The 21,847-nt window shown below is 45.2% G+C and overlaps 1 protein-coding gene across 1 annotated transcript in view; it reads right to left on the bottom strand.

Moving 5' to 3' along the window:
• The window catches only part of LOC124775431, a 95,817-nt gene that overhangs the window by 5,840 nt on the left and 68,130 nt on the right, over positions 1-21,847 (bottom strand). The window contains exon 6 of the mRNA XM_047250263.1: positions 3,170-3,741. Within this exon, the coding sequence (XP_047106219.1) occupies positions 3,170-3,741 (572 nt within the window). The remainder of the gene's footprint in view (positions 1-3,169; positions 3,742-21,847) is intronic.

The following is a 21,847-nucleotide window of genomic DNA, read 5'->3' as shown; positions in this document are numbered from 1 at the left end:
CACATTATAAGTTTATAGAACGACAACGCTACCGCCCAGGGAACGCATTCAAAAGAACTGCAACACGGATCACGTAGGAGACTGCCTAACTACTTGAGGAAGTTGGTTCAAGGACAAACATCACCTTGCCTCCCCAAATGAAATAGTTTTAACCAGCGTAACTCGAATCATCAACTTGTAATCAGCAATGTTGGGTACTAGGTGTTAGAGGACTGTTGCAAATTGATACCAGGAGGCTGACACGCATCTCCTGTGACAATGGCAGGGAACAAGACACAGCACGTTCCCAGGTTCTTCATAGCCGCTATTCGTCCACGAGACTCAGAGGGCCATAGACAAGGGTTCCCAGGTAGATGCCGTATTTCTTGACTTCCGCAAGGCGTTCGATACAGTTTCCCACAGCCGTTTAACGAACGAAGGAAGAGCATATGGACTATCAGACCAATTGTGTGATTGGATTGAAGAGTTCCTAGATAACAGAATGCAGCATGTCATTCTCAATGGAGAGAAGTCTTCCGAAGTAAGAGTGATATCAGGTGTGCCGCAGGGGAGTGTCGTAGGACCGTTGCTATTCACAATATATATAAATGACCTCGTGGATAACATAGGAAGTTCACTGAGGCTTTTTGCGGATGATGCTGTAGTATATAGAGAGGTTGTAACAATGTAAAATTGCACTGAAATGCATGAGGATCTGCAACGAACTGACGCATGATGCAGGGAATGGCAGTTGAATCTCAATGCACACAAGTGTAATGTGTTGCGAAAACATAGAAAGAAAGATCCTTTATCATTTAGCTACAATATCGCAGGTCAGCAACTGGAAGCAGTTAATTCCATAAATTATCTGGGTGTGGGCATTAGAAGTGATTTAAAATGGAATTACCATATAAAATTAATCGTCGGTAAAGCAGATGCCAGACTGAGATTCATTGGAAGAATCCTAAGGAAATGCAGTCCTTAAACAAAGGAAGTAGGTTACAGTACACTTGTTCGCCCACTGCTTGAACACTGCTCACCGGTGTGGGATCCGTACCAGATAGGGTTGATGGAAGAGAAAGAGAAAACCCAACGGAGAGCAGCGCGCTTAGTTACATGATCATTTAGTAATCGCGAAAGCGTTACGGAGATGATAGGTAAACTCCAGTGGAAGACTCTGCAAGAGAGACGCTCAGTAGCTCGGTACGGGCTTTTGTTGAAGTTTCGAGAACATACCTTCACCGAGGAGTCAAGCAGTTTATTGCTCCCTCCTACGTGTTTCGCGAAGAGACCATGAGGATAATATCAGAGAGATTAGAGCCCACACAGAGGCATACCGACAATCTTTCTTTCCATGAACAATACGAGACTGGAACAGAAGGAAGTACCGATAGAGGTACTCAAGGTACCCTTCGACTGACACCGTCAGGCGGCTTGCGGAGTATGTATGTAGATGTAGATGTAGATGTAGATACGTGCTAGCTCCGTTCGGTAACGTTGTTGTCTGGGCCAGTAAGCACCCGCAGGGGGAAGGGGGATTTTTTCAGTCCAGAGCTGACGATGTAGTCCTTACCTTCTTCCTGCTAAATGAGTTTTGACCGAAGAGTATTTGGCGGGCTTACATGAAGAGTAATTTCCGCACGATTGGCGGTGTTTGCAGCGTACGTTCTAAATATCCTGCCAGCAGGCAGCACCTTACAGAAGCGCAGTAATCAGGAGAGGGAAATGGGCCATGAGTATTCCTATATTCTGCTCTTGATTCTGACTGGCTGAAAGGCCTACAGTTATGTGAAGTCGAGGAGTCGACTGGCAGCACTTGGGTGGAAAAGCTTTGTGCCTTCTGGGCGGGGGTGGAATTTTCATTGAGTATATCAGGATTAGGGAGTGGGTAATCCTTTGTAATCAATCTGATGTGCCTTCCCAAGGATGCACATAGAGTTCTGTTTAGCATTTTCCTGGTTGTCTCAACGAATTTTGCGGGCTAGTGATCGTGGACTTACGCGGTAAATAGTGAGACATTAGAGGAGAGCGTGGCCAACAGCATTGCCGCAGTGGTTACACCGGTTCCTGTCATATCACGAAAGTTAAGCGCTGTCGGGTTGGGTTAACACTTGGATGGGTGACCATCTGGTCTGCCGAGCGCTGTTGGCAAGCGGGGTGCACTACGCTCTCGTGAGGCAAACTGAGCAGCTACTTGATTGGGGAGTAGCGGCTCCAGTCTCGGAAACTGACATTCTCCCGGGAGAGCGGTGTGCTGACCTCATGGCCCTCCATATCCGCATCCCCTGACGCCTGTGGGCTGAGAGGATGACACGGCGGCCGGTCATACCATTGGGCCTTCATGGTCTGTTCGGGAGGAGTTTAGTTTTTTAGTTTAGAGGACAGCGTTGAGTCATTAGCTAGCTGGAGGTTGTGTAGGTTAAAATTGACGGACTTGGTTAACGTTAATTCGTTTCAAAAAATCTTATTTCTTGTACCATGGAAATTGCAGTGTGATGTTTTTGTGTGATTCCTTTCCTATTGATTTTGAAGTATATAGCTGACTTCGTGTTGTGAAAATTGACGAAGGGAGTTGTTCGGCACTAGGTGGAAGCGAAGTGTGTGCAATGAAAGGTGAACCTGTTCCTGTCCACTGGCCGAATGTAGGAATCTTCCTCAACAGTACTGAGATAGGTAGAGGCCTTTCGATATCGACTTCGGAATGGTTACAAGTATAATCTTGAATAGCTGGTGAAAGCGAGGCTGGTGGCCATTATTATTTTGACTTTGCCCGCCGGCTGCAGCTGACGATTGATCCGGGTCCGCCAATAAAAATTTCCACTTAAATTCGCAGTCCACTACTACATCGCGCAACTTGTCGCCCGCGCCACCCAACGACAAGAGTACGGGGATTGACACATCGCCCGCGAATGTGAGTTTGCACCACGCCACGGAATGTGAAGAACGGCCGAAAGGATCGTTGTGACGTTAATGCTACCCAACGTCACACTCGCTTTACTCGAATTAGTATATGACGATTTTCATTGTGAGAACCCTACTGGAAATCACGCTATGAGATTTACGTGCCTGAACGACCTCGACCCTGGTCAGCTCTGTCCACACCATCCTGAAGTAGTCGGCGGCGCTCCAGGCAGACGAGACGAACTCGACGGTGACGTGCGGAGAGTCGTCGCCGGCGGCGGCGTCCGGCGGGAGCAGGTCGGCGGCCGCGATGACGGGCAGCTCCTGCAAGGCACTGGCGTTGACGCCGCACGCGAAGAGCAGCGGCGCGGGCCGAGCGGGCAGCGACACCGACAGCCGGCAGTCGCGTGACGCCAGCCGCGCGTCCTCGAAGTGCAGCCAGAGGTGGCGCTCCGGCCGCACCGCCAGCCGCCAGATGCAGTGCAGCGAGCGCGGCGGCTCCGCGAAGCCCAGCAGCGCCTCGAAGTTGGGGAAGCGCAGCTCGCCGTCGGTGGCGAGCGGCAGCAGCGGCGGCCCGCACAGCGGCGCGTGCACGAAGCGGTAGCGCGCCTCGAACAGCGGCGGCGCGTGCTTGAAGTAGCTGGAGGCGGCGTGCGCTGCGTCGACGCGCAGCTCCAGCGTGAGGCGCTCGCCGCGCGACACCACCGACAGCGGCGGCAGCTGCGCGCCCCCGTGGCACAGGCACGCTGACAGCACCGCCGACACGGGCGACGACGCGTTGCTCGCCGGCTCCAGCACCACCAGCTTGTCCGCGCGGTCGCGCAGGCAGTCGCCGCACCGGCCCACGCTGTACGGGTTGTCCTGCACACACCGTCGTCAGTCAGTTTAGAATCTCGATCTGACCCCACGAGCGATATAGCCTCTGCAACGAACTTGTGTCGTCCCACAGCAGATCGTGCAGGTCTTACGAGTGCCAGCAGCCGTCTCCGATTGGGAGCGTGTAGTTATTTCAGACGAGCTCCGTAAGTATTCTGTTTGTTTAAAACCAAACAATTTCTCAGTAGCACACGACAAAATTAAGATCCTTAGCGAATACCTTTCAAATTACACTCAAGCGCCATAGAAACTGGTATAGTCATGCACATGAGATGTGTGAACATGTAGAATACGGCGCAGCGGTCGGCAAAGCCTATAGAAGGCAACAAGTGCCTAACGCAGTTGTTAGATCGCTTGCTGCTGCTAAAATGGCAGGTTATCAAGATTTAAGTGAGTTTGAACGTGGTGTTATAGCCGGCGCATGAGCGATAGAGCACAGCATCTCCGAGGTAGCAATGAAGTGGGGATTTTTCCGTGTGACATTTTACGAGTGTAACGTGAATAGCAGGAATTCGGTAAAACATCAAATCTCGCATATTGCTGCGTCCGGAAACAGGACGGGATCAACAACAACTGAAGAGAATCGTTCAGTGTGACATGAGTGCAACCCTCCCGTAAAAAAGTTGCAGATTTCGATGCTGGACCGTCGATATAAGTCAGCGTGCGTACCATTCAACGAAACATCATCGATATGGGCTTTCGGAGGAAAAGCCCATTCGTGTACCCGTGATCACTGCACGACACAAAGCTTTACGCCTGTTCTGGGCTCGTCAACACTGATATTGCATCGTTCGTAACATGTTGCCTGGTCGGACGAGTCTCTTTTCAAACTGTACCTAGCGGATAGACGCGTATTGGTATCGAGACAACCTCATTAATCCATGTACCCTGCATGTCAGCAGGGGACTGCTCAAACTGGTGGTGGCTCTGTAACGGTATGGGGCGCGAGCAGTTGGGGTGATACGGTACCCCTAATACGGCTAAATACCACTCTGACACGTGACACGTACGCAAGCATCCTGTCTGTCCACCTGCATCTATTCATGCCCATTGTGCATTCCGACGGACTTAGGCAGTTACAGCAGGACAATGCGACTCACCACACGTCCAGGATTGCTACTAAGTTTCTCCAGGAACACTCTTCTGAGTTTAAACACTTCCGCTGTCCTTTAAATCCCGAGACATGAACATTATTGAGCATATCTGGGATGCCTTGCAACTTGCTGTTCAGAAGAGATCACGACCCCGTCGTAGTTGTACGGATTTATGGGCAGCCCTGCAGGATTCGTGGTGTCAGTTCCCTCCAGCACAACTTCAGACATTAGTGGAGTCCATGCCACGCCGTGTTGCGGCCTTCTGCGTGTGGTGGGCAAGCCAACTACTGTGACGTCACAAATTTGTTGCGGAACCTGTGTATCTCGTTGGCCCCGAGCAGCCTTATCCACCATAATTAGAGAATGCTTGGTTCCATGCAGGACCCACGGGGAGTTAGTATATCAATGAAAAGGTACCAGCTAAAGGTTTTAACTTTGTCGTATCCTACCGAGAGCTTGCATGCAATTAAACGCGCAGATTAGAATTATGGAACTGGTCTAGAAAACGAGTAGTTCCTCGCTTCCAGCCAGAGACGGCTGTTGACGTAAGAGTTGATGCGTCACGTGCTGTGACGTACGCGCCGTGGACTGTCTTCGCGAGTCTCGAGTCTTGAATACCACGTTAATTCGTATAAAATGAAAGAAGATGGCTTACGAAGAGACAAGCGACCTGAGTGCGCCCATAAGGGCTTCGATGCTAGCTGATCCCTCGCACAGGACGGCCTGGGTCAGACAACGGAGGAGAGCAACCTAGAAAGACACATGAGAATTACCCAGTTTTTAGACCAAAACGTCAAAAATGGCAAAATCAGTCAGGCTGCAGTGCAGGCCATTAAAAATGAACTGGCGGCATGGGCGATCGCCAATGCCAAGCTAGAAGGGAGGATTGAAGAGCTAGAGAAAGAAAACGAACGACTTAGGAAACAACCAGGAAAGACATGGACCGGCGTCGCAGCACAGGCTGCACCAAAGGCCCAAACAACAAAAGAAACCATTACTAAAGTCTCTAAACGACCGGACACTGCAGTCTTCTTAAGACCATTACCCGGCCAGGACATTAAAAAGGTACAGGAAGTGTTTGCCACCACTGTAAACTCCGTAAGAGAAAAGATTAAGATTAACAAAGTAAAAGTAAATAAAAACGTAGCTATTGTAGATGTAGCTTCGGAAGACGACAAAAACAAGCTCTTAGGAAACCAAAAATTGTGCAAGTCAGTTAAATGTGAACCCCCTCGTAAGCGAAATCCACTTGTCATCCTGTATGGCGTTCCAAAATCAATGACGGACGAGGACCTATGCGAGACCCTATACCAACAAAACCTTGAGGATTAAGATATAAGCATGGAAACATTCTTAAAAGATTTTAGACTCAGATTTAAGACGGGACCTAGGGACAGAGATGTAGTTCATCATGTTGCTGAAGTTACAGGGGGATTATGGAGGAAATTGACAGCTAAGGGCAGGGTGTACATAGGTTTTCACGCCATAAACGCGAAGGACTACCTGATCGTACCCCGTTGCCACAATTGTGGGGACATTGACCATATTCATAAATACTGCAGTAGGAAGCCGGCTTGCTCCAGGTGCGGAGAGGAAGACCATGTAAGGAAGGACTGTAGGAAATCCGCTGTATGCATACCATGTACACGAAGGGGCAAAAGGACCTGTGGCACAACCGGAAGGAACTGCCCAACATACAAACTACTCGAACAACGCCTGATCTCTAGAACAGATTATGGCTGAAGGCAACAACAAAACCGGATCAACCAAGAAAAGAAAGTCTCCAAGCAAGAAGAGAAGGGATGCGGAGAGAGCAGAGAAATTCAAAGAATTTTTGAAATCTCTCCAGGAGACAAAGAAAGAGGAGACAATCATGGTTGATTCAAGCATCCAAACTGAACCAGAAATAGAGATTGAAGAAATAGAAGAAAAGGCTGACCCAGGCAATTTGACAGAGCCTAAGACTCTGGTTCATCTGAGTGTCAACTCAACACTCAACCCGGAGGCAGAAAGCTTCGTCACAAAGCAAGAAAAAACAAGCCCGCAACAGACAATCATGGTTGACCTATGCATACAGACGGAACCAGAAGAGGAAACAGAAGACAGTCTGCGACCGGCAGAGAGTAATAGCATTGTCCCGGTTCAAAAAGGATCTCTCCAAACTGTTGTACAAGACAACACAATCACGAGCACAGTGCAGTTGCAAGTAATTCCAAGAGCTCCAAATCCGGATCCTAGAAGGATCTACCCGAACTTGGAGCTTGCTATGCAACTTTCACGCTTGGAGCAGCCGGCTGTCCTCACCACGGCGCTCAGGCACGTCGTACATATAGGGTATAAATATGGTAGGAAGGTCACCTTCTCAACAATGGAGGCTGTGGACAGGATACAGCTAAAGCCAATGAATCTTCCCACAGATTTCGGAGCCCTGTGTGACTTGCTCAGAAGGGTTTTCAAGAGAAGAGGAGAGGAATTCAACATGCAAGAGATCTACGTGCAATCTGTCCTTGCAAATGGCCGAATTGCTTCAGATTACAACAAACCATGGCCTGATTGCAATTTCCACACTTACTTCCCATAACATCTGAAGTTGTAATAGGACAAATAAAAACTCATAACAGTTGGCTGGTCATGCAGGAGCTTCGGAGGGTAGTGGAGGAGAGGAGACTGGATGTAGTCTGTCTGCAGGAGCCATACTCCCGGGCGGGGCAGATCTCCTTCATGTCTACCACTTAGCAGACAATTTCTACCGGAGAAGAGCCGAAGGCAGTCCTAATAGTCACAAACAAGGCCCTAAGGGCCACTACACTAACACAGCTATCCAACAGTCACTGCAATGTAGTAGAACTACAAACACCAGTAGGATTAATACACCTTGTTAACATGTACTTCCAATATGGAGGAAATTTTGAAGATTTCTCGGACCACCTTGCGAGAGCCATCACGGTGCTACGCGGGCGTAGGGTTATTGTCACGGCAGACATCAATGCCAAGTCCCCCATGTGGTACAGCGGCACAAGGGATGCTAATGGTGAGAAGGCTGAAGAACTAATCATGGCTTCCCAGCTTGTAGTGGCAAATAAACCTGGAAATCCTCCCACCTACAGAGGAGGCGGAGGACAGGGGACAAACATTGATGTCACCCCGGGAACTGCTAACGCCATCAGCATCATTGAAGGTTGGAAGGTTATTGAACACGCCACTACAAGTGATCACAACTTAATTACCTTCTGCCTCAGAGAAGAAGGGTGCCGCTGGGACCTAGGATGGGAAATCCAACTTAATTACAACAAAACCGATTGGGACTGCCTGGCTCGGGAGTGTGACATTCCGCCATTGCCGGAAGGTGACCTGGACATAGATAGGTACGCCGAAGAGCTGGTAGGGTCAATAGTCAGCGCGGTCAAGGCTGCTGTGCCAACCAGGAGGAGAGCCGTGGCGGCTTCCCCATCGCCATGGTCTGCCGACGTTGAACGTATGCGTCAGTCTGTGAGACGGGCGGGCAAGGAGGTACTACCAGCGAAGTGCTATCTGGCAAGAAAAGCAGTTCTGGATGCAGCAGTACAGAGAGGAAAAAGAAATATTCCAAGAGGAATTAAAGGAAGTACGAATTAAAAGTTGGGAGAGGTATGTGCTGAACCAGCTAGCCACTGATCCTTGGGGAATACCGTACAAACTGGTCAGGGAAAAAATCAGGTCCCCTGCGGTCCTCTCGACAATCAGAGACGGAGGCAGAATGACAGAGTCGTGGCAGGAAACCGCTGAAGTTCTCCTGTGCACTCTGCTGCCGGATGACGAGGAGACTGAGGAGAATGAACTCCAACAACAAATTCGCAGGGAGGATCTAAATGAATACACCAACAACGCCATGGTGTACCCCTTTTCAGAAGAAGAAGTGGCTGCACAAATCAAATCATTGAAAAAGGGCAATGCACCGGGGCCAGACTGCATAGTCGCGGAGGTGGTGCAGTTCCTTGCCCCTCAGCTAATAGCGTCTCTCACGGGACTGTTCAACGAATGTCTCAGAACTGGCAGATTCCCTAAAATCTGGAAAAGGGCTAATGTAATAATTATTCAAAAAGGGAAGGATAAGGACCCCACAGAACCCAAATCTTACAGGCCAATCTGCCTCCTAGACAACCTAGGAAAACTGCTGGAGAAGCTATTGGCTGACAAACTGACAGCGCACAGGATACTGCGCGGGATGAGCGACAGGCAGTTCGGCTTTAGGCCGGGGCGATCGGCGTCCGACGCAATCGCCCTGGCGGCTGAGGTCTGCAGCTCAACCCCGCACAAGTATGTGGTAGGCATCATGGTGGACATCAGTGGCGCCTTTGACACCTGTGGTGGCCCTCGCTCTTCTCCCGCTTGCGTGAGAAGGAGTGCCCAGGGCCCCTCTATGGCTGTCTAAGGAGCTATTGCATGGACAGGGAGGTTTGGCTATCGTTGCCTAGCGGAAGAACAAGTAACAACATCACGAAAGGGTGCCCCTAGGGATCGGTTCTGGGGCCACTCTTTTGGGATATAAACACAGAACCCCTCCTAGAGAAACTACAACTAAGTGAGGACGTGCTAGACGTGATAGCCTATGCTGACGACCTCCTCCTGCTGGTAGGCGGTCGCAGCCGAGAGGATCTCGAGCCTAAGGTAGATCAAGCAATGATAGTGCTTCAGAAATGGTGCCAAGAAGCAAAAATGAAAATAGCACCACACAAATCCACATATCTGTTAATGAAAGGCAGTCTAGTCAGAAATCCAACTGTCAGAATTGAAGGAACTCCAGTTCTTCGGCGTCGTGAGGCCAGATACCTAGGAGTCACAATAGACGAAAAATGGAACTATAATACACACATAGAAAACATAACGCAGCGAGCACTAGAAGTTTTAAATAATCTCATCATTATAGGCCATAGAAGATTCCACCTACCTCCCAACTTGATCAAACTATACCACAATAGTATCCTAACGTCCTTAGTAGGATATGCGAGAGGGGTTTGGGCGCACAGGCTTACGAGGGTGGTGCCCGCAATGACCGTGAGAAGGGAGCAGCGGAACATGCTTTTGCGTTCTGTCGAGGCATACCGAACAACACCTGGGGCGGCCTTACTGATAATAATAGGATTATGTCCACTAGACATAAAAATTAGAGAACGGGGAGCGTGGTACTGGGTCTCCAAAGGAAAAATAGATAAGACCAGGGAAATCATGGGGGTTCAAGTTGGGGATAAATATGCAATAAAGAGAAGGGGCGAAGAGTTGCAACAGCAATGGGAAATCGTGGAAACGGGAAGAAGGGTTTTCCAGCTACTGACAAATATCAGAGAAAGGCTTCAAATGAGCCACTTTGAGCCGAGCAGAGGTCTGCTGCACTTTCTTACAGGTCATGGGCCATATCCGACATATTTATGTCGATTTGGAAAATGGGCAACACCAGCGTGTGACTGTGGTGCTCCGGATGGAACACCCGATCATGTCATATATGACTGCACGTTATATGACGATGTGGCGCTCGAACTCAGAAACCAATTACCAAACAGAGACACATACACATTACTACGACGTGGCGAGACCTTCAATGTCCTCAACAATTTGGTTAACGAAATATCCAAAAAGATATTGAGGGATTTTATTAGAAACCAACATGGTTAGAGACCAAAAAATAACCCGGTGAAGACACAGGTACACCTGCAATTGCCGCCGAACTAGAATAATGTAAAATTAGAACACTAACATTACTAACATAGGTAGGGACTGCAGCGATTTCAAAAGTAGTTGGCCAGCCCAGTGCCAGGGGCACGCTCACTAGGATTAGGTCAGTGAGCAGGCCTTATTAGTAGGTTCGTATATCATCTGGCACACCTGTAACGCTGCAGGGTAGTTAGTCTCAGAATAACCAGAGTAGTCAAGTAGTTAGATTAACCCTATCTATAGCAAGTGCCATTAATCAGTTAGTATAAGCTGCTTGTTAAGTATAATAATTAGACCCACTAATTATATAAGGTGGTGGGTTAGTGTGTATAATACAATGTTTTGTTGTTATGAATCATCTGTATCACAATAATTGTTTTTTTTTCAATCGTGTTATAATGTTGTTGTATCAATAAAGATTCTTTAAAAAAAATGAAAGAAGAACAACCGGAAAGTAATGCCTCCTGTTTTTACACTTTTTTATAGGATCGCTTTCTTGTCCATTTTTAAATTGATTTTAATCTGACTTTCCGATGAGCTACAGACCTGAAACTTTCTACATAGCTCAGAACTGAATGTTGATGCAATACTAATGCGCTTTCCACTCTGATGTGTTGCGGAGAGTACTTTGTTTACCGCCTTTATTTCCTAATCAGATTGAGACTTGCAACAATCAACATAGCTTAAAACGAGATGATGATAGAATGTTAACTGTATTTCGTGTCGTGCTGTCCAGGCGGACACTGTGGTTGCTTGTCCTACTCTCCCATGCTTTGATATGAAGTAAGTGTGGTTCCCCATGACTGACTGGTCCGAACGCCACACATTTATCCTCTCGTAATTATTTTGTGGCACCTAAAGATGAACGTTTAAGCTTCGAAACCGGTCATGGAATAAATTAAGAAAATTATTAGCAACTGGAGTGGATTTTTAGTGTGTAACATTAATTCGCTTCCTTGCCATGTATGTGGCGGAGGGTACTTTATTTACCACTACCATTTCCCAATGAGGTAGACACTTGAAACTCTTATATCTCAGAACTGGATTATAATGCAGTACGAACTAACTTTCTTGTCTGGTGAGCGGCGGAGAGTAGTTTGCTTACCGCTGTCATTTCCCAGTGAGCTAGAGACTTGAAACTTTCAACATAGCTCATAACTGGATGACAATGCAATATTAACTTGCATTCGTGTCTGGTGTGTGGCGGAGGGTACTTTTCGTACCACTGCTGCTTTCCCTTTTTCCTCTTCTAGTCGCAAAAATTTCGAGGCAAGACTGGTTGCTGGTAAGTCCGTATGTGAGCTCGAGTCTGATTTTTACCTTGGAAGTCTTTTGTGACATCATCAGATGAGGAAGCAATTAATTGGTTGACACAGGTGAAGAGTAACCGAAATAATCCTGAAATTTATCATGTGTCTTTGTTGCAGTCTCACTAAAATGTTTGAAATCGATGGTCACACACCACTAAAAAGCATAAAATAATTATTTAAACAAACTATTTAATATAGCATGTTTCTAAATGGACTAAAAACTATAAAATAATTTCTCCTAGCCCCATAACGATTGCGAACTCCATACAAACAGTCCTGCAAATTTGTGCTTGTAACATTTTGATAGAGCTATCAAAATACTTGTACAATTGAAACGACGAACGTGGGGTGCCTCCAAAACATAACTGATTTATGAATGTTTCAAGTCCTTATTATTGTCTGTTGCATGCGCCCCACGCTTCTGGCTTTTAATTCTACAAGTACTTTCATCACTATTACAATTTCACAAGCACAAACTTTCAGGACTGTATGGGGCTAGGAATCTGTATAAGGCTAGGAGAAAATATTTTACACTTTTTAGTTTGTTTTACAAACGTGTTATATTACGAAATGTTTAGTTAAATAATTATTTTCTACTTCATTAAGTTCTATAATGTGTCCGCCTCCTTAGCTGAGAGGCCAGGGTAGCTGACTTTCATGCAGTCTACTCGAGTTCGATTCCCTTTTCTACCAGGGAATTTTCCTTGGTCAGAGGTCAGGAACGTGGTACACTCAGCCCCATAGTGTCAACTGATGAGCTACTTGACCAACTAGAAGCAGCACTAGGGTCTGCTACACCGACAATGGTCGGAAGTGCGATGTACTGACCCTTACACTTTCATACCACATCCAAATGACACCATTTGCAGTGGATGACGCGGCAGTCGGTCAAAACTAATGAACCGTCTCCCACCGGAATGGCAGTGCTTATTATTCTCAAGTTGACAATGCACTAATCACGAATTTGGTTTACTTCTTTTAATGTTCTTCTGTAGCCCACTCCAATAACAGCGTCCCACATCAGCAGACAGCAACACTGCGCAAGTTTAGAAAATGGCCTAGCAAGACGTATGGATAAGACAGGGATCCACGACTGAATTCGTTACTGCAGGAGGTGAGACACCGAACTGAAGGGCAGACACAGTGGGCTAATGCTGCGGTGACTCCGTACAACATCCCGCGTGTCGATCAAATCATCCACCAGACTTCCACGTGTTCGCCACAATCAAAGAAGCTCATCGGAGGCTTCACCCTGAAAATGCACAGACAATTAAAAATTCTGTGCACCAGTGGCTGAGGAAGTAAGACTGTGATTTTTACTACACAGATATAAACTCTTGTCTCAGGGAAACTGTGAGGAAAGATGGTGATTATATTGAAAAGAACAAAAATGTTGTAAGTGCTATCCTGGGTACTTGTTATTTACTTTTCTCATAAAATAATGACGTAAAAAGCACTACTTTCTGGCTGATCTTTGTAGATACAACGCTGGCCGGTGTGGCCGAGCGGTTCTAGGCGCTACACTCTGGAACCGCGCGACCGCTACGGTCGCAGGTTTGAGTCCTGCCACGGGCATGGATGTGTGTGATGTCCTTAGGTTTATTAGGTTTTAAGGAGTTTTAAGTTCTCGGGGACTGATGACCTCAGAAGTTATGACCCATAGTGCTCAGAACCATTTGAACCAATCATTTTTTTTTTTTTTTTTTTAGATATAACAACCAGCTACGGCCAATGGTGCTATTTGCTTAAACTAAATAGGGCTGTCTCCATTTTCGAGCCAGCATCTTCGGACTGCTGTTAACATTTACCTTTTGCTGAACAAGAGACTTTGGCTGTTTCTTGAATTAGGAGGAAGTTTCTTTGTTGAAGAGACTCAGTGCTATTTAGATTGTGGAGGGCCGTGCAGACACCAGGATTATCACGTGCCATTTTGTACGCGGTTCATACAAGTCCGTATCCCCCGCCCGCAGTTAACAGCCACCCTAGGACAGCAGTTTATACCTAAAACTACATCGATAACCGGCATTCCATTTTACGACGCACAAAAATGTAGTGCTATTCCCTGTAAGAAACTTTATAACATGTCACAGTTCGCAACAGATGGTATCATAACTGACTAAGAAACACAACTTAAAATCTACGATATGCACGTCAATTTAACAAATGTACAGATAAACAAATGTAAGACACATTTATTAGAGAAAGGGCGTCAGCATAACTTGAAGCACAATTAATCAAAAACAAAATTAAAGAAATAATTTCTGAGGTAAAAGTAGCTTGTATTTATACAAAATTAAACAAAAATTAAGAAACAAAAGTTTCTTTACAGACGAGAAAAGCCCTGCATAATGCACTACATGCAGATACTTAACAATGTACCGGAACTTACGACAGTAAAAACCTTAAATAAAAAATTGCTAGATGCAGGAGCTTTAGTGATAAAATCTGATGAGGGTAAAAGCAATGTTATTATATGAAAAAGATTGCATAGACAAAACATTACAGTATTTCGAACAAAATGGCATAAACGAAACTAGTAAAGATCCACTCAATATGTATCAAACCGAAGTGAAAATAAAAATTAATACCTCAAGCTTCTGTTTGACCCATTAGGGAAATGCAAAGATAATGAACCCTACTTTTCCTACTGCAAGAGCTCGGATTAAAATATATAAACCTGAAAAGGCAAATCGAGTTATTAATAATAACGACTATACCACCAGTAGTAAACTCAATTACGTACTTGTGGTATCTACCACTGTTAAATCTCCCCACCGGGCAGCGAAGCACTCCAGTACGCGCGTCCGAGAAAGGCGTCGTTGGCAGCACTCGTCTGTAGGCGGCCCACTGCTAACTTCGCAGTGTGCCTTCGCGCTCGCGCTCTTTAAAACACAGCTATTGCCCACCCATAACACTCAGCGATTGTCCACCCAGAATATACAGCGATTCCAGCCGCCGGCTCTAATAACCTTGGAGCATTATTTAACGCCGCTACTGACATCTACAAGCCAGTTCTCATCGTGCTATGTTGCACTCCATAACTCGGAAGTGCTACGCTGCGGTGGATCTGCTGTTCGATGTTTATTTGACAGCACTCTGGACTTGTGTGGCTGTCGAAGGTTAGAGTTCATGCTGATTAAGTGACTAGCGTTCGAGCTTTGTAAAAGTAACGTATACTCGTATGAGGCTACGGTTCCACACCCGCTCAGATATAATGTTTAATCTATATTTTTTCATCACTGTTCATGTAATTTAATCTATATGATACCTGAGAGGTAATATGATTTAGAAAGTCACGTGTATTCGCATGAAGTTTTAGTGACTTTTACGATGACTGCTTACTACTTTGAATCAAATTTAATTATTAGCACAAACACATTTCTAACCATCGACAAGCAAACGACGAAACGCATAGACTTTTCCTGAAAATGTATGCCTGTCGCGATTTGCGAAATCCTTTATACATGCAGTCTGGTAAGATAGCCAGGACTACTTAGCACCTCAAAGCTTCCAGCTGCAGACACTGAGGCAGGCCCCATTTGGCAATTAACCTGCGTATCCGTGAGACGTTTCTAATGCAGCAAAGAACGAATAGATTAGGTGCAAATCTTTTGAATGTCACAGAATTTACGCTTGTACTACAAAAATGAATGTGACTGCTCGTTCTTCAACTACTGCAGATAACGAATGTCATAACGATTCACACGGTCACCTCGTCCACGACCCTCTTGCCAAGCGTGAACGCTATCCATTTGACCAGACTGACTTCGTATTGTCGGCACCTTCGCAGCTACCTCAGATACATAGTAGACGCGTAAAACGTCTCTTGCGATTTTCTCGGAATTGCCAGAGTAGTGAACCTTATTACTTGCACATTACGTTGTTTTAATGGCCTACTAAAGGCGTACAAAATTTGGAGTAAATCCTTGATCCGAACGTCGTGGCCTCCCTTTGTCATCAGAGTGGAAGATAGAATCGATGTACTGGAGAAAAACTCCAGAATTGCTCATTAACTTGCACAGATGGATGACCCAGCAATGCATGCATAGACAGAAGCACTGAAACATCAGATCTCGCCTTTAGAGGCGAAAACCTAAGGCCCACACAGAAAGCTGATAAGTCGCTCATGAATTTATGCGACAGTGACTAATGAAGATACGAACAGTAATAATAAGGAAAAATTTCAAAAGAGTCGAGTACTGTCTTTATAAAGACAACTTGCAACAATGATTCAAATCACTCAGGCACATATTAACCAGCCAAATCAGCCCAACTAAAGAAGAGTTGCGTATTAATTCTGTCACAACAACAGACAATAAAGTCGGTAGTGATTGTCGAAACAGGCTCCAAGCAGACTGTCAGAAACTAATCGAAGAACCAAACACAACAACGGTAATCAAATCTGAGGGACTACGAAGAAGCAAGACACTACTGGCAGTTTACCAACGTAGGACATACACAGCAATGAAGAATTTCGTGAAGGTCTCTGTCACCTTAATGTACGTCAGGACCTACTCAGAGATGAAAATTCGATTTAAGTCAGAACCGAAGGGTAGAGGCTTCTCGTACAACATCCTTGAAGTCAGCCCAACTCTGAGAAATGTCGTCTCACAAAAAGGCAAAGGCTTCATTAAGTACCGACGGCGCGCAGTCCTAAATTACAACATTTTAGCCCAGTGCTACAATTCTTGTGATGTAGGAGCACGCAATGAAAAACAACACTGAGATTATATGGGCTAAGTGTGGAAAAAGGGACATAAAAAAGCCGAGTGTGGGTCCATCAACGCTCCCATCCGTATATAGTGCTCTAAGAGCAAATGGGCCATGGCTTTACACAGCACACAGTAGCACGAACGTTCCATAAAAAAAAGAAAGTTAAACAATGAAAGCTAAACAAATAGCACGAAACCCACCCTCTTGGTACAGTTATTGTGACAGTGTAGGTATCAATTTGGGACAGTTTAAGCTGGAAGGAAAAATATTCTTCAAACAGCCCTAAGATGATGATGGAAATCGCATAGCAGAACTAGGATCCAACCTCGTCTACCGTTATCAAACAGACAGTCTAACGCTTAAGTTAAAGAACCTACTAATCAAGAGGAAACAATTGTGTTCTGCACTTGCAGATTAATCAGAAAAATTTTATATAAATTATATATAGGTGGCACATACGCAGTTTCAAACTTATACTTCAATAATAAATTTATGGTTTTAATTTTAGCATATAGGAGAATTAATTTTGGCACCACCGTTATTAACCAGAATTGCCTTTAATGTACACTGTCTTGAAGGTACTGTAAGTCAAAACAATGCGAAATTAATATGTTGCTGAAAAAATCCTGGAAATAGTCCATCATCCGATAATTAATAGAATACAGTATATATTCAGGAGCCCACTGTGAGGTAAGGTACGTTAACATACCAGGTGATCAAAAAGTCAGTATAAATTTGAAAACTGAATAAATCACTGAATAATGTAGATAGAAAGGTACAAATTGACACACACCCTTGGAATGACATGGGGTTTTATTAGAAACAAAAAAATACACAATTTCTAAAAATGTCCGACAGATGGCGCTTCATCTGATAAAAATAGCAATAATTAGCATAACAAAGTAAGACAAAGCAAAGATGATGTTCTTTACAGGAAATGCTCAATATGTCCAGCATCATTCCTCAACAATAGCTGTAGTCGAAGAATAATGCACTGTGAAGCATGTCCGGAGCTATGGTGAAGCATTGGCGTCGGATGTTGTCTTTCAGCAACCTAGAGATGTCAGTCGATCACGATACACTTGCGACTAAAGGTAACCCCAAAGCCAATAATCGCACGGACTGACGTCTGGGGACCTGGGAGTGGCGGCTGAGCACACAATTACCACCAAACGACGCGCGCAAGAGTTCTTTCACACGCATAGCAATATGGGGTGGTTGTAATAAAACCCCATGTCATTCCAAGAATGTGTGTCAATTTTTACCTCTCTGTCTACATTATTCCGTGGTTTATACAGTTTTCACATTTATACTGACTTTTTGATCACCCGGTATATTCCTCCCAGGACTGTGATTCTAATTGCAGGCTATTACCCAATGCCTCCAGTAGTTGTCCTGTGTACAGAATGGAATTCACAAGCTTCTGTTTTTTGGACATGTGTGAAAGAATGGACACCACACACACTCAGCAGCCAGAATATTATGACCGCCACTTACTCCTGAGAGGAGTAACGCTGCTCTTCACAGCGACAGCAGACCAGTGTGTTCTTCAGTATACATGATTACAACACGTGTGCCGGCCACACTCTTGTTGCCGATCTACGCTGTGAGCGTGAACTATGTTTCGCTGGATCTTGTATATCAGTATGAGAGACTTGGATTCATTCACAGGCTGGCGGTATTTCACAGAGTGCGTTTTTTGCGTAACAGCAGCCAACCAGAAGTTTGTGTTGTGCAGCAAACTCTCAAGCTGTACCGAATTGTAACTGGTGTTTCAATTCAAATACAGAGATTGTAACACGGTTCCAACAAGAGTAAATTCGCTTCTCGGTTATCAATGTATAGAGTGTATAACGCTTACATTTTCATGAAACTTTTTTTCAAAATGCGTCATTAATACCAGACCAGTTTTTTTTACTGATGTTTCATTTTCCGCCATCGTAAATTGTAAGACGTATTAGTAGCAGTTCTCTTTTATTCGGGGAATTTTCATAGGAAGGAAACTGCATTTTGTTCCGCTTGTATAAACTTCAGCTGCGAAGAATGTCACATGTTTCACCCTACATGCTAAATCGTAGCAGCGGTGATCTTAAAACCGTGAATTTCCACAGTCATCATTTTTGGAGAGTTCTGTGTAAGGAGAGAATCCTCAGTTTCAAAGTAATATGCTTTCACGGACAATTTTATAGATACCCATCCACAACTCTCCTCCATGTTTCAGAAATATCTGGAAGATGATCGAAGGCAAGGGGATTCAACCCAAAACAGCACATTATCTGAGAGGGAAATCCCCATAAAGTTCTTCTCAACGATTGCCAGCTGACAAAAAGGTAAAGTTTACTTTTTCAATAGCATTTGTTTCTTTCACACGCTCTTTCTTGGTTATAATACTAAGTTTACCAACGCTTCTGGGAAAGTCACTTTCGAATGAATAATAGCAAATTACATCAACAATAAGAAATCAACTATTTCAGTTCTGTGATAGTCCAAGTGTCAGCTTACGCCTCTTGCTACATTACATTAATGAAATTCTCTCATTTAGACAAAGCGCTCTTTTCCTAAATTAAAACGGATTACAGCGATCCACGTAGAGCGAATGGTAACTCTGTCTCGAAAAGAACGAACTGAGCATTTTCATTACTGTAATATTAGAGCAGATGTACGCTGCAGTCAGGCTGTGGACTTAGGTCTAAACCGCTTACGTTGAAAAGACCAGTTACGTGGATGATGTACCTTTTTTTCATCGATATATCCCTTAGATAAAGCCAGAGTGTAGCAGAGATAATGAATATAATTTCGTCCTGCGATGGACGCATTGCAGCCATCTACATTCTATAGACTTTTAAAAGGTAACATATTTAAATGGAAACGCCAAATACAATGTTATTGGCATGCGTATTCAAATATAGAGATATCAAAACAGACAGAATACTGTACTGCGGTTGCCAACACCTATACAAGACCACAAGTGTCTGGCGCAGTTGTTAGATCGGTTACTGCTGCTGCAGTGGCAGGCTATGAAGATCTAGGAGAGTTTGAACGAAGTGTTATTAGTCAGCGTACAAGTAATGGGACACAGCATCGCCGAGGTATCGATGAAGTGGGGATTTTCCCGTACGACCATTTTCACGAGTGTACCGTGAATAACAGCAATCCGGTAAAACATCACATCTCCGACATCGCTGCTGCCGGAGAAATATCCTGCAAGAACGGGACCAACGACGACTGAAGAGAATTGTTCAACTTGACAAAAGTGCAACCCTTCCGCAGATTGCTCCAGATTTCAGGGCTGGGCCATCAAAAATTGTCAGCGTTAGAACTACTCAACAAAACATCATCGATATGGGGTTCGGAGCCGAAGACCCACTCACGTACCTTTTATGACTGCACGAAACAAATCTTTACGCCTCGCCTGGGCCCGTCAACTCCGACATTGGACTGTTGATGACTGGAAACATGTTGCCTGGTCGGCGAGTCTCGTTTCAAATTGTATCGAGAGGATGGACATGTACGGATATGGAAACAACCTCATGAATCCATAGACCCTGCATGTCAGCAGGGGACTGTTTAAGCTGGTGGATGCTCTGTAATGGTGTCGGTGGGGGGGAATTGGAGTGATATGGGGCCCCTAGTATGTCTAGATACTACTATGACAGGTGACAGGTACGTAAGCGTCCTATCTGATCACGTGTATCCATGTCCATTGTGCACTCCGATGGACTTGGGAAATTGCAGTCGGGCAATGCGACACACCACACGTCCAGAATTGCTACTGAGTGGCTCCAGGAACACTCTTCTGAGTTGGCCACCAAACTTCCCATAAATGAACGTTATTGAACATATCTGGACTGCCTTGCAATGTGATATTCAGAAGTTCTCTCCATCCCCTCGTACTCTTACGGATTTATGGGCAGCCCTATAGGGTTCATGATGTTAGTTCCCTGCAGCACTACGTCAGACATTAGCCGTGTCCATGCCACGTCGTTCTGCGGTACTTCTGCGTGCTCGCTTGGGTCCTACACGAGTAAGTGTACTAGTTTCTTTGTCTCTTCAGTGTAGCTGCATTGTATGCAATGCTTCTTCCATTCAGTATTGACAGTGTGGACATTGACTGCTTTCATGCTTCTGTGCAAGATGTTCAAGTCGCTAAGGAGTGATTCGGAGGGAGCACGTTAATCACGGTTGCACTGATAAACAACTGAAGTAATTTCTTTCCACTACATAATTTCCTAAATTTTTGTAAAAGACAAAACCATTTTGTCTTACACCTAGACTGAATTTTTCCAGGTGGGTGTAATATTCGTCACTGCGGCCATTTTCAAGTAATACAAATACCAGTTACTTGTCACCTACATCCATAATATTATCTGGCCTCTTACAGAATAACGCGTGCAAGTGAAGTAATCTTGTGAGCATAGAGAGAGGTCGGATGAAATGCAGTCCATGATACTCCTGTTATCCTTTCTCATAGACCAAATACTGAGAAACCTACCGCCCGATCATGTGCACCCCCTTCTTCACCTAGGGTACCTGTGTCGTCTTGCAGACAATGAATCACATCATTGTTCCCGAACTTTGTGAGTCTACTTTGAGGCTATCTCTCGGAACTTTGTGGCTAGTTTTCATAAGATACAAGACTTTCTCGCCATATTGTATCTTTATGCAGAGTACTCTCTAACGCCATTCAAACGGGCATACTAACTCCATTGCCTTTCTTTACGTACGCCCTCAACCGGATATGGACTGCACACAGTTTTGCAGCGTTCTATTACTGATCGCACATACTATACAGGGTGTTACAAAAAGGTACGGCCAAACTTTCAGGAAACATTCCTCACACACGAAGAAAGAAAATATGTTGTGTGGACATGTGTCCGGAAACGCTTCCTTTCCATGTTAGAGCTCATTTTATTACTTCTCTTCAAATCACATTATAATCATGGAAGGGAAACACACAGCAACAGAACGTACCAGCGTGACTTCAAACACTTTGTTATAGGAAATGTTCAAAATGTCGTCCGTTAGCGGCGATACATGCATCCACCCTGATGCGCTGATGCAGCCCTGGCGAATGGCGTATTGTATCACAGCCATCCATTACATTTGGTACCGGGGTTGCGTAGACAAGAGCTTTCAATGAAAGTCAAGAAGGTTGAGGTCAGGAGAGCGTGGCGGCCATGGAATGGTCCGTCTCTACCAATCCATCAGTCACCGAATCTGTTGCTGAGAAGCGTACGAACACTTCGATTGAAATGTGCAGGAGCTCCATCGTGCATGAACCACATG

This window comes from Schistocerca piceifrons, chromosome 2 (genome assembly GCF_021461385.2).
Source record: "Schistocerca piceifrons isolate TAMUIC-IGC-003096 chromosome 2, iqSchPice1.1, whole genome shotgun sequence".
Taxonomy (NCBI): Eukaryota; Metazoa; Arthropoda; class Insecta; order Orthoptera; family Acrididae; genus Schistocerca; species Schistocerca piceifrons.
This window is presented reverse-complemented; position numbering and strand designations above follow the sequence as displayed.